Here is an 11478-nt window from a genome sequence, read left to right as displayed (position 1 = left end):
CAACTACTGAGCCCATGTGCCACAACTGCTGAAGCCCACGTGCCTAGAACCCGTGTTCCCCAACAAGAGAAGCCACCGCAATGAGAAGCCTGCGCACCGCAACAAAGAGTAGGTCCCGCTCGCCGCAACTAGAGGAAGCCCGCGCGCAGCAACGAAGACCCAACGCAGCCAAAAATAAATTAATTAATTAAAAAATTTTTTTAAATTTAAAAATATATATACTGAAAGAAAGACCCCTGCGTGTGTGGCCTGCTTCTCAGACATATAGACTGAGGGGAAAAATAAAGACCCAATTATGCTCCATTTATAAGTGATAAGCAGTATGAACAGGGTCTTCCCAGCTTCCACAGACATGCTCTGCTCTGGTGGCAGCAAGGGACTGAGGAGTTGACACAGGGGCTCGGGGTGCACCCCAAATCACCGACACAACAACTATCAGGCTTGAAGGCTGTTAGCGATTATCCAATCCTTTGTCTCTGCACTGAGTCAATGGCCCTGGAAACCGGGAAATTGTATAGCATCTTTGTGATACAACATTGTGTGTGTGTGTGTGTGTGTGTGTGTGTGTGTGTGTGTGTGTGTGTGTGTCTACAGCTGCCATCATATTTTGAAAGGAATCTAAACCCTCCAAATGTTAAGAACCGTTAGTCTAACTCATCTTAGAGATGAAGAGACAAAGAGGCTCCTTCAAGTTTCTGCCACCGCAGACCCAGGACACACGCAGCTCTCCTCTGCCTTCAGGTCCAGTGGGTGGTGCTGGCCTGTGGGGCAGGGAGGTCTGGTCTGAGGCCACGGGGGAGGGTGGATCCTGAGGCCTAGAGGGGTGGGAGGAGGCTTTGCCAGTAGGGTTACCAGTTAAAACATAAGATGCCTAGTTAAATTTGAATTTCAGATAAATGAATACTCTTGCGGTATAAGTATGTCCCAAATGTTACATGGGACATACTTATACTCAAAAATTATTTGCTGTTTATCTGGAATTCAAATTTAACCGGGCATCCTGGTTTGGGGGCGGGGTGGGCAGCTGTTACTGTTCACTCAATCTGACAACAGCAGCCGAGCAGGTTTCAGCCAGGAAGCAAACTGAAGCACCTGCTGATGGATATTAATAACTCAGGGTTCGAGACTCAGACTACCTCTGACTTCAGTGAAGGCCACCGAGGTCCTGGCCTGCTGACGGGACCTGCTTGGTTCTCTGTGGCCGTGGATGCCCTGAGGAGTCCCCAGGCACAACAGATATTCTGTACGTGTGTGGCCTCTCAGAAGATGACATCTCACAGGTCTGTGAAGAGTAAAGATCAAATTTATTTAATACAACACCCCTCAGGGTCCCTGCAGCTGTGTCAATGAGGAGGACAAGGGAGGTGGTCTCGCTTGGGTGTGCTCGCTAGTGCGACCCCACCACAGAATGGCCGCAGCCCCTCATCCACCCACTCAGGGCACCATCAGAAACATTTGAAGACCTCGGGAGACCATTCCTTTAGCAAGGAATAAATAACAAAAAATTAGTAAGAAAAATAGGCATTTCATTTTTCTAGTAAAAAAAAATCTTTGCTGGAGGCAATCATGTTCCTGTCCTTCGGCCTTCAGCATGGTAGAGGAAAAGAAAGAAAGGGAATAGGAAACCAGCTTAAGGACATCTGTGCTTTGCCCAACTTCACTTCCACTTGGTGCATTACACAGAATGAACCTCATCTTCAAGCTGGCATCTCAAAGGGGTTGCTCCCAAGCAGCTCTGTCTTCCCATCTGTGGCAGGTGAGGTGGTAGAGGGGACAGGGTGCAGCTGTCTGGTCCATGCTGTGTACTTCCAAGGAACAAGGACTGCCCAGAACCACAGACCCTTGAAGGACCAAAGGCAAAGAGAAAAACTAGCCCCCAAGTCAGGCCGTTCGCTAGGAGAGATTGACTACAAAACAGAAACTGGTTTCTGTGTATGAGGGGACTTGGAAAAGTTCTTGATCTCTGTACAAGACAAAATATTCAAGTTTCAAAATATCTCAGTGGCCAGTTTACTCTGAACCTCCTGCTGCTTCTGGCCACTCCCGAGGATGCTCCGGCTTGGTGGGAGGCGGGCCGTGTGGGAAATTAACCAGCCCCTCTGTTAGCCCTTTATACCCAACATAAATGTAGTTAAGATGGATTTGAGAGCTGGTGACTTGGCCTGAGGAATTGCCACGTGGTTCGGTGGGAGCAGGGTAGGTTCATAAATAAGTGCACAAAACTCTTGGAATACAGGCATCATCTGCTCTTCTCAGAATGTGGGTGTCCTCCCGGGGAGGAGCGTGTGCTCTCGGAGTCCTAAGTTCCATCAAGGGAGCCTTCCGTTCTCTGCAGTGACAAGAGACAAGACACACTATGGTCACACCCTTCAGGATTGAAGACTGGCCTGGTGGAAAGATATGAAACACTGCACAAAGCACGTCTCAAAGGAACTGCAAAGCAGTGCTGTCATCTGAGGACACGCCCTGCCCTGTGGGGCAGCTCCTGCCCACACTCGTTTTTCCCTTCTCTCCACACCTGCTCTGTAGGGCCTGCAGCCTCTACTCCCCCCACAAACACGTTGCACATCAGGCTAGCAACCAATGTCATCAAGCACCCACTGTGAACCCAGCACTAGGTCCCATGAGTACTACATGGGGAAGACTAGAAAAGAGGAAGACTAGGAAAGTTAAGGGACACCTGGTGTCTTGCTCCAGCTCTGCCTCTAACATGAGGTGAACCTTCTCTAGGTTTGTTTTTATATTTCACAAATGAAAGACTGAACTCAAATGATCAAACCTGAATGTTCTTAAATTATATGATTCTGCCTTAAAAAGGAATGAAATTCTGATTCATGTCAACATGGATAAACCCTGAAAACATTATGCTAACTGAAATAAGCTAGACACAAAAGGAACAAGTGATTCCACTTAAATGGGGTACCCAGGAGAGCCAAGTTCATAGCGACAGGAAGTAGAATGGTAGCTGCCATTCTGGGTGGAAGGGGAAATAGGAAGTCAGGGCTTCATGGGTGCAGAGTTTGCGTCTGGGATAATGAAAAGTTCTGTGGATGGATTTGGCAATTGTTGCACAACGATGAGAACGCATTAATGCCCCTGAATTGTACACTGAAAAGTTGTTAAGATGGTAAACTTCATGTTGTGTCTATTTTGCCACAATAAAAGTGAAAAAAATTTTTTTCTTAAATTCCAGATGCCACCCTGCAGTGTTCTCTAACTGCTCCACAGGCTATTTGTGTCCCCTACACACCCATCAGTGACTGGACCCCCGTCTGACCCAGGCACTGTTATTTCTGCTGAGGATGCAAGAACCTGCCCCCGAGAATTTTATATCCTATCAATTATTGACAAACAATGTTAGCATGAAGTTAGAAGGTGGAAGAGGTCCTAACAAACTGCAGAAGGAGTTGAGAGGTGGTGAGAGGACCCTAGCTGGGCAGCGAGGTGGGGTGGATTTTGATGAATGGATGGAGCAAGGGGGCAAGAGTGGAGCATGATGGGAGATACTGGGCCCTGGGCAGCAGTGAGTCCGGAAGAGCAGGCAGCACCTGCCTGAGTGCCTGACTCTGGGCCCTCTGCGAGCACAGGGCCCCCTGCTGCAGGTGGATCTCAGGGGGAGGCAGGAGCAAAAGTTGTGGGGATTGGCCAAGGTCTTGGGAACGCCATGGCCGGGCTGTCTGTCTCCCTGAGGGTTGGCTGAGATGGAGTCCCTGTTTCATTCTGGTCCTGCCAGGGCTGCGGAGCCTCTCGGAACAGGATGCAGGTCTGTGGGGCCCCAGCCGGAAGGCCAAGGCTCTGCCTCCTCCTTTGCCAGGAGAGACCCAGGCAAGCAGGCCAAGAGAGCTGTGTTGGCCCCCGGAGGCTGGAGGCCCGCCAGCCCTGGCAGCTACCCTCGCTCCACTTCCTCCGCTCAGCTGGGTGTGTGTGTGTGTTGTGTGTGTGTGTGACCCTGGTGTCCAGCCTTCTGCAGGCCCCAGACCAAGTCCTTTCCCAGACACCTCCGCTCCCCTCTCCAGGGGAAGTGAGTGCTCGGGGAGCTGCTGCAGGACCAGCTCCAGAGATGGGAAAGGCTGGGCCACAGTCATCCAGGCCTTGGGGATTTGGAAGTTAAGGTTAATGTGCTCACATCCAAGGCTGTGCTTGCCTGTGTGTAAATCAGAGGCCAACTGTCAGACACCAAGTACAGCCAAGAAATTGCCCCACTTCTGGCCAGAACATGGTGTGGACACTCTCAAAGGTCATTTTGCTTCTAACGCTCCTGGGATCTCTACTTCCTGCTTCTAGAATGTCTCCCCCGCGCCCCCCCCCCGCAACCCGTCCCAGCACTTCCAGTGAACCAGATCTGTGCTAGGTGCTAGCTTAATCCTTCCAACAACTAAGTGAGAGGGTTCTATTTCCTCCAATTTACAAATGAGGACACTAAGGCCCCGAGAGGTTAGGAAATCTGCCTGAAATGACATGTCTAATAAATAGGTATCAGGGAAAAGTCAAGTTTTAATGTGGCTCTCTGCTTCCTGTCAAAGCTTGGCTTGGGTTGAATCCTGTGCTTTGGGTAAGCAACTGCTACCTTCCCCTCAGGTGACAGGGGCGTTTCAGGGCCAAGTGAAGTAAATTCTCCATCCGTGCCTTATGCTGCCAGAGTGTTTGATGAAAAGAACTTTAAAATAGATAATCGATTCGCTTTTATATGACAGTTTGCAATCTGCACACATGTTTCTCACTTAACCCTGAAGATGGTCTTTAAATAGGTAGACATTACTGTTTTTGTTGTTGCCATCACCATCTCCATTTTACAGATGCGGAAGCTTAGGCTTGGCTGGAGAGCTGGAACTCATGCCCCAGTCTCTTGATCCCAACTCCAGGGCTGTTCCCATTGCAGTCCAGCTGCCCGCTGGCTCCCGGGAGGGAAGGAGATGAGTTGTAACTAGAAATTGCCTTTTGTCAGTAAGAAGGCAAGTCCTCCCTTCCAAGATCCTGAGACCCACGCGGGTCCAGATTCATCCCTTTAAGTACAGGGTGTTCTCTTTTCACGCGGGTCCAGATTCATCCCTTTAAGTACAGGGTGTTCTCTTTTCACGTTATCTGTCTGCCTGGGCCACAACACGGTTTATAAACAAGGCAAAAATGGCAGAGGAAAAATGAAGTCAGAATGCGCCATTGAAGCAAGTTGAACAATACTAAATTAGTATTTGGCTACGTGGCTATCTCATTGTTAAGATATTTCCTCCAATATGTTTTCAGAAGCAACGGCCATTAAACAACTGGGAATGATCGCCAGGTTTGATTTCAGGAAGGAAATCCCCTCCCATTTCCCTGCTGAGCAATTCAATTAATTTTCTCCTGACCCTCACCAGCTGATTATTAGGGAAACTATACCTGCTTCTTTTATAAACAAGACGCATTCCCTTAAAGATTCAAAATGCCTTTCCCAACGGCTGGGAATCCCTGTGCTCCCGCCAAAAGGCCTTATTATTTTGGGGCACAGGACCAGCCATGGGTGAACTCTCAGGAGCGTTCTGGAAGCAGACTCCTGGGCCCATGGGCTGGCTTCTGGGGAAAGGGGAAGTACTGTCTGTCCTAGAGCTCAGAGCCTTTGTCCAGAGAGATCATCTGGATTGAAGAAAAAGTAAATAAGTCAGTCCTGCAGGTCCAGCAGACCTGCCTTGGGTGGACACAGCCACGATTATTGCAGCGGGAGAACATCTCTTTATCCGAGACCCACAAGGCCCATGGGGCAAAGTTCTCACTTTCCACTCTCGCAACGCCATGATGGCTGGGACAGTGACATCACTTCTTGGAGGAAGTCTTGTGTTGTGGACTGGCTGGGGAGTCTGGAGACCTAGGGTTCTAGTCCTGGCTCTGCTATTAACAAGCTGGGTGACCCTGGTCAAGCTGTCCTGCCAATTCAGGACTTGGTTTTCTCATCTATAAATTGGGCCCCTTTTCCTTCCAATGCAACAGTCTCTGATTTCAGGAGTCTGGGTGGCTTAGGCTAGAAAAAGACATTCATTTCATTCCTCTTTTCCTTAAATTGATAGCCTTCCTCCATAAAAAGAATGTCAGCGGCTTCCTGTCTGTCAAAGGCATAATGAGTTCTCTGTTTTACAAGAATTCAGACTCAGGCAAAACAAAGGAAGCTGGGGGCCCATTGGAAGGGCTACCGGCAATCTTGCTGAAAGTTCTTCCCAGACCTTAAAGAAGCAGTTTGCCAGACAAATCCCTCATTTCTTAAGATGTTAGCTGCCCAGTTAGTTAACTCTTGTGCTGCTGGGTAGCTCATAAAAAGGTCGGGAGTAGGAAGATAGGGGAAAATGGGTCTTCACAAAACTTGAACTTGGGCCTCTGCACTTCTTTTAAACATTCCCATCTGCCAAGTGGCAGCTTCCTAAATCCTCTATTTCCTACAGAATGAAACCTCATAATGAGGTGTTCGAGTCTTTCCCAAGCAAGCCCTAACTTACCTTTCCCCTATCACTTGTCACCGGCACCCCCGTCTGCTCCCATTCTGAGCTGCTAGAGACTGCTCCAACCCTCACGCTGCACCTGATGATCTTTCTACCTGGACGCTGCTGGAACCCGCTCATTCCTCATGGCCCATCCAAATGACCCCTCCTTGGTGAAGAGACCACTAACCAGGCAGAACAAAGCACCTCTGTTCTCTGTTTCCATGGCTTCTGGAGTAGCTGTTATCCCTTTGCTTTCTCAGCCAAGAAAACTCATCTGATTCCCTCACCGGATCAAAGACCTTGTGTGTCCCCTGCAGCAGAGAGCCTGGTGTGTGAGGGTGACTGTTGGACGCTTCTCTTCTCCAAGTACACCCCCCGAATCTGCCTCACCTCCAAGGACCTAGACTCAGAGGAAATGTGGACTTTGCTCATCTGGAGCTGAGAGCCCTAGATTCCCAACCCTGCGGGGGACTTCCAGGCTCTCCCTTCACAAGTGGGCTGAGTCATAATGATGGAAACAGTAGGAGAGAATTTCAAAATCACAGCTGGCCTAGAAAACCTGGCTAGCCTGATGACCAGGCTAGTCAGAGGAGCCCAGGCTCCTGGTCTGAAACAGACGAGGCTAGTCTAGGGGTGTCATTGTTGGGGCTGCAGAACCTGGGTGAGTCTGGAAATATTTCACTGTTCGATGGACTGTTTTAAAAAAAAATAGTGCATATGAAATGTGTACTTACGGAATATCTGTTTTCCACGAAATCTGCAAAACAAAGGATAACATGGAGGTGAGCAACACAGAGCATGAGTTAGGCTCCCCCCACCCCCTACGCCCAACATCTCAGGAGCTGCGCAAATAAAGAGGGAGGGAGGGGGCGCGGTGCAGGAGACGCCAGACCCTCAAGCTCACTGGGTCCCCAGGTTTATGGCTCTTTTGCCCATAGATAGCTTCCCCTGGGCCCTGTAGCTCCATGTGACAAGCATATTAAGTCCCGGGCAGCTAGTTTAACATTTTAAACAGTTGTTTAAGAATTAATAGCACCTGTTAGTTTAGGGAAAAAACTGAAAACTACAGAAAAGTAGAAAGCAGGTAAAAATTATCTCTGGTTCCACTGTTGACTTAAATGTCAACATTTAAGTTGAGGTGCTTTCCAAGTTTTGGCTATTTTAAATAATGCTGCCAATGTCCTCTTTGGGAATAAAGCAATTTCCATATTTCATACTAGCTTGTCTATTCCCAGGAGTGGGATCAAATGGAGCAGAAAGTACAAACAAGGCCAATGCCCTTGGCATATATGGTTCAAGTGCTGTCTGAAGGGCAGGGCCCGGGGAGCCTCATCTCAGTTATCCGGAGACCACACAGTCTTCCTGCCAGGATGCATGCCGGGACTGGCTGGACATTCTGAAAATGTCCAGAAGAGAACAGGAGACATTGCGTCGAAGGGTGCGTGACCCCCGCCTGCATTAGTTAGGAATGATTTTCACGGCAAGAGGCAAGAGAGGGCTATGATTTGCCTCTTGGACAGGACCAGGCCCCACTAACAGCAGAGTTTCTGAATGGGGAGTGGCCTACACGTTGGGGCTGATTCCCCAAATAGCCCACTATGGACATGGCTCCGAAGACACAGAAGCCTGGGGAAGGCCCAAGGGGAGATGAGGGTTTGGGGGTTGGTTGCTATTCTTAAAGGTGGTGGAGAGTCATACCCTGTCCCCACTCCCAAATCTTCAGTCTTACTTGAGAGGCAATTCAAGGGGCCTTGGTACCGCCCAAGCTTAAGCCCAGTCCCTTTGAATCCTGGGCTGTCTCAGGACCCAACTGTCACAACAGGAGTCACAATCTTCTGTTTCTTTCTCTAATTTAAAAATATCCTGTTTCCACCAGTCTACTTCCTCCTCAAACCCTGTCTTATCACAGCTCCATTGTGCGTCTCCTCTAGAGGGAACAGGGCCAGGAGTTCCTAAGGGGCCCCCTTCTGTCCTGGCTGGGTCAGAGGTAGGCGTCAAAGGCCAAATGGATGAATCAGCCCGACCAAGAAGTTGAGCCATTGTGTAAACTTCCACACATTGAGTAAGGCTGTGGGCAGCACCCCAACCCCAGCCCAAACCTGACCTGGGAGGACCCAAAGGATCCCATGCTTCCCATTCCTCCAAAGCCCCAAGGGCTCTGGAATCAGACACAGGAGGGCAAGAGCCTCAGGCTGTGTTTCCTAAAGCAACAGGGACACAGAATACTAAAATTCAAGTATGCTGATAATGCTGATGGAGCTCCAAGTTATGCACACTTGTTTTGTTTCTTTTTGGTACCAGAATCTGGTAGGTAGTATCCATATATTTTTTAAATAAATTTATTTATTTATTTGTTGGCTGTATTGGTTCTTCCTTGCTGCGTATGGGCTTTTCTCTAGTTGCAGCAACCAGGGGCTACTCTTTGTTGCGGTGCGTGGGCTTCTCACCGCAGTGGCTTCTCTTGTTGCAGAGCACGGACTCTAGGTGCACAGGCTTCAGTAGTTGCGGCACATGGGCTCAGTAGTTGTGGTGCACGGGCTTAGTTTCTCCGTGGCACGTAGGATCTTCCCGGACCAGGGCTCGAACCCATGTCCCCTGCATTGGCAGGCGGATTCTTAACCACTGCGCCACCAAGGAAGCCCCCATATATTTTTTTAATGGAGCAAGTTTTACTGCCTTGCACTCTGAGGTAGGAGATGCCACCCTGGGGGCAGGCTGTCAGTGCCCACTAGGCTAGTTTGCTCTGGGCCTCGCAGGATGGGTGGGGACAGGTCCTAAAGTGCTCTTCTCTCCCTCCCAGAGGGGACATGGCATAGGGCCTCTCTGTTCTTTGGTCCCGTCTCCATGACCAGCCACTCTTGGTATACTGGATTTCTGCTCCCTTAAGAAGTATCCCAGAAGTCTGAATTCCAGGCAAAGAGAAAGCAGAAGAAGGAGGCGGAGTGAGGGAGGTGGGCCCTGCCTGATCCAAAAGACATAGGTTAGTGTCTGGAGCAGGACTTGGCATCCCTCCCCAGAACCACTAGTTGTCGGGTGGGATGTGCCCAGGATACCTCCAAGGTGGGCACAGGGCATCTAGGGAGGAAAACCAGCTCTCGTCTTGGAGGAATGACAGGAAACGAATTCCTCCAAACCAGAGTTTCTTAACACTGGCACTACTGACATTCTGGGCTGGATAATTCTTTGTTATGGGGCTTGTCCTGTGCATTCTAAGATGTTTAGCAGCGTCCCTGGCCTCCACCCATTAGATGCAGTAGCACCCCTCCTCCCGCCCCAAATTATGACAACCAAAACTGTCTCCAGACATTGCCAAATGTCTCTTGCATTGAGAATCTCTGCCCTAAACTGTGGAAATCTTATCCTAGACCTTAGTTCTTTCATAGGGAAGAACTTGACTGCATTGCTAATTAATTATAATGAACCGCTTTATTCTCCTGCCTTAAAAACTGGGGTAAATATATGTTAGTAAGTTATGCTTTGGATGAACTGCAAACCATTTTATAAAGTACTTTCAGGACGAGCTGGGGCACTGTAAAGCCATCAATCGCTGAATCAGAGTGAAGATACACACTTCCCTGGCTAGCCGGGAATTCCAGTTCACACCAGGCTCCAGCAGGCTGAGGGAAGCTGAGGAGCGTTGCAACGGATAACCATGAGCTGACTCACGGAGAGGCTCTCTACCCAGCTACGGTTTAGCTCTTTTAGCTCCTGTCACTAGGAGAGCACTAGAGAACAAGGGGGAGGAAAAGAATCAAACCTTTCCTTGAATTAGTTGGCACCAGGCAGAGGAGGAAGAGGTGGAGTGGGGGGCGCCTTTGACTCCAGGTCAGCTCACAGCCCAGAGCACCAAGCTATGAACAAACCCTGCGAAGACGCCGCCTCCATCTCAACCAAGAGGGCTCAGCTGAGTAACAGACTATCCTGCGTGAAGTCCAAAACCACGTGGGTGGGAGTAAATGGGCTCTAGTTAAGGGTTGGGAGAGAAAGGTACCACACTGGGACCTGGATCACTTTCCTGCAATGTTCACTTCTGAGGATCATCCACATGTCTGCTTACTGAGGAGCACAAAAACAGACGAATTTTCCCATTTCTGGTAAGCCATATCATTAACCATAACTAGAGCTGCTACTGCTGACAAATCCTAACCTCAGGCAAATAAAGGAGAAGGAAACAAGAACTTTAAAAAACCCCAAGTGCTAAGCTTGCAGATCTAAATTATGAGGAAATTATCAGCATTTTCTCCATTCCCCTGAGAAAGCTGAAGCTTAGTGAGGGGCAAAATCTCTTTCTCCACCCGTTCTGGCAGTGTCCCTGGGGCTTGCTCTGTCTTCTCCGGAGGCTGACTTCAATTTGGTCTCTTTCTGATAAAGTCTTCCAAGTTCTGAGAATCCCTCTCCTTCCCTCCCTAACAGGCAGGGAACATGTAGCAAAGAATCATCTAATGGCTGGAAAGTGAAAAAGCTCAAAGATCGGGAGGTTTCCTCGCCTCAGAGTGACTTAATTGCTGGGACAGGAAGATGTTAGCTCAGCAGTATGTCAACAAAATAGAATAGCAGCACAGGGAACTCTGCTCAGTATTATGTAACAACATAAATGGGAAAAGAATTTGAAAACTGATAGATACATGTATATGTAAAAAAAAAAAAAAAGGCAAAGTAACTCCAATGGGAAAATAAGCTTTAATATCAAAATTTTCTAGTATGCTACTGTATTAGTACTTATATTTTCCTAAAAATGAATATTTCAGGTGTTGGAATAGTTAAGAGTAGGCAACATAATGCCATTTGTGCTTGAGTTACTGTAACAACATATTAATAATGAATTAAAATTTTCCAACAGGAGCTTCCCTGGTGGCGCAGTGGTTGAGAGTCCGCCTGCCGATGCAGGGGACACGGGTTTGTGCCCCGGTCCGGGAAGATCCCACATGACGCGGAGTGGCTGGGCCTGTGAGCCATGGCTGCTGAGACTGTGCGTCCGGAGCCTGTGCTCCGCAACGGGAAAGGCCGCAACAGTGAGAGGAAAAAAAAAAAA

At 48.9% G+C, this 11478-nt stretch overlaps 1 protein-coding gene across 7 annotated transcripts in view; it reads right to left on the bottom strand.

The window, feature by feature from the left end:
* Positions 1-1283: 1283 nt before the first annotated feature.
* The window catches only part of PECAM1 (platelet and endothelial cell adhesion molecule 1), a 100122-nt gene continuing 89927 nt past the window's right edge, over positions 1284-11478 (bottom strand). For all 7 annotated transcript variants that reach the window (XM_024760728.1, XM_024760726.1, XM_024760727.1 and 4 more), the window contains 2 exons: positions 7181-7203; positions 1284-2329 (listed from right to left, as the gene is read on the bottom strand). In XM_024760728.1, coding sequence (XP_024616496.1) covers positions 2300-2329; positions 7181-7203 — 53 coding nt within the window. In that variant the 3' untranslated portion in view covers positions 1284-2299. The remainder of the gene's footprint in view (positions 2330-7180; positions 7204-11478) is intronic.

Source organism: Neophocaena asiaeorientalis, unplaced genomic scaffold (genome assembly GCF_003031525.2).
Source record: "Neophocaena asiaeorientalis asiaeorientalis breed wild unplaced genomic scaffold, Neophocaena_asiaeorientalis_V1.1 scaffold30, whole genome shotgun sequence".
Classification (NCBI taxonomy): Eukaryota; Metazoa; Chordata; class Mammalia; order Artiodactyla; family Phocoenidae; genus Neophocaena; species Neophocaena asiaeorientalis.
This window is presented reverse-complemented; position numbering and strand designations above follow the sequence as displayed.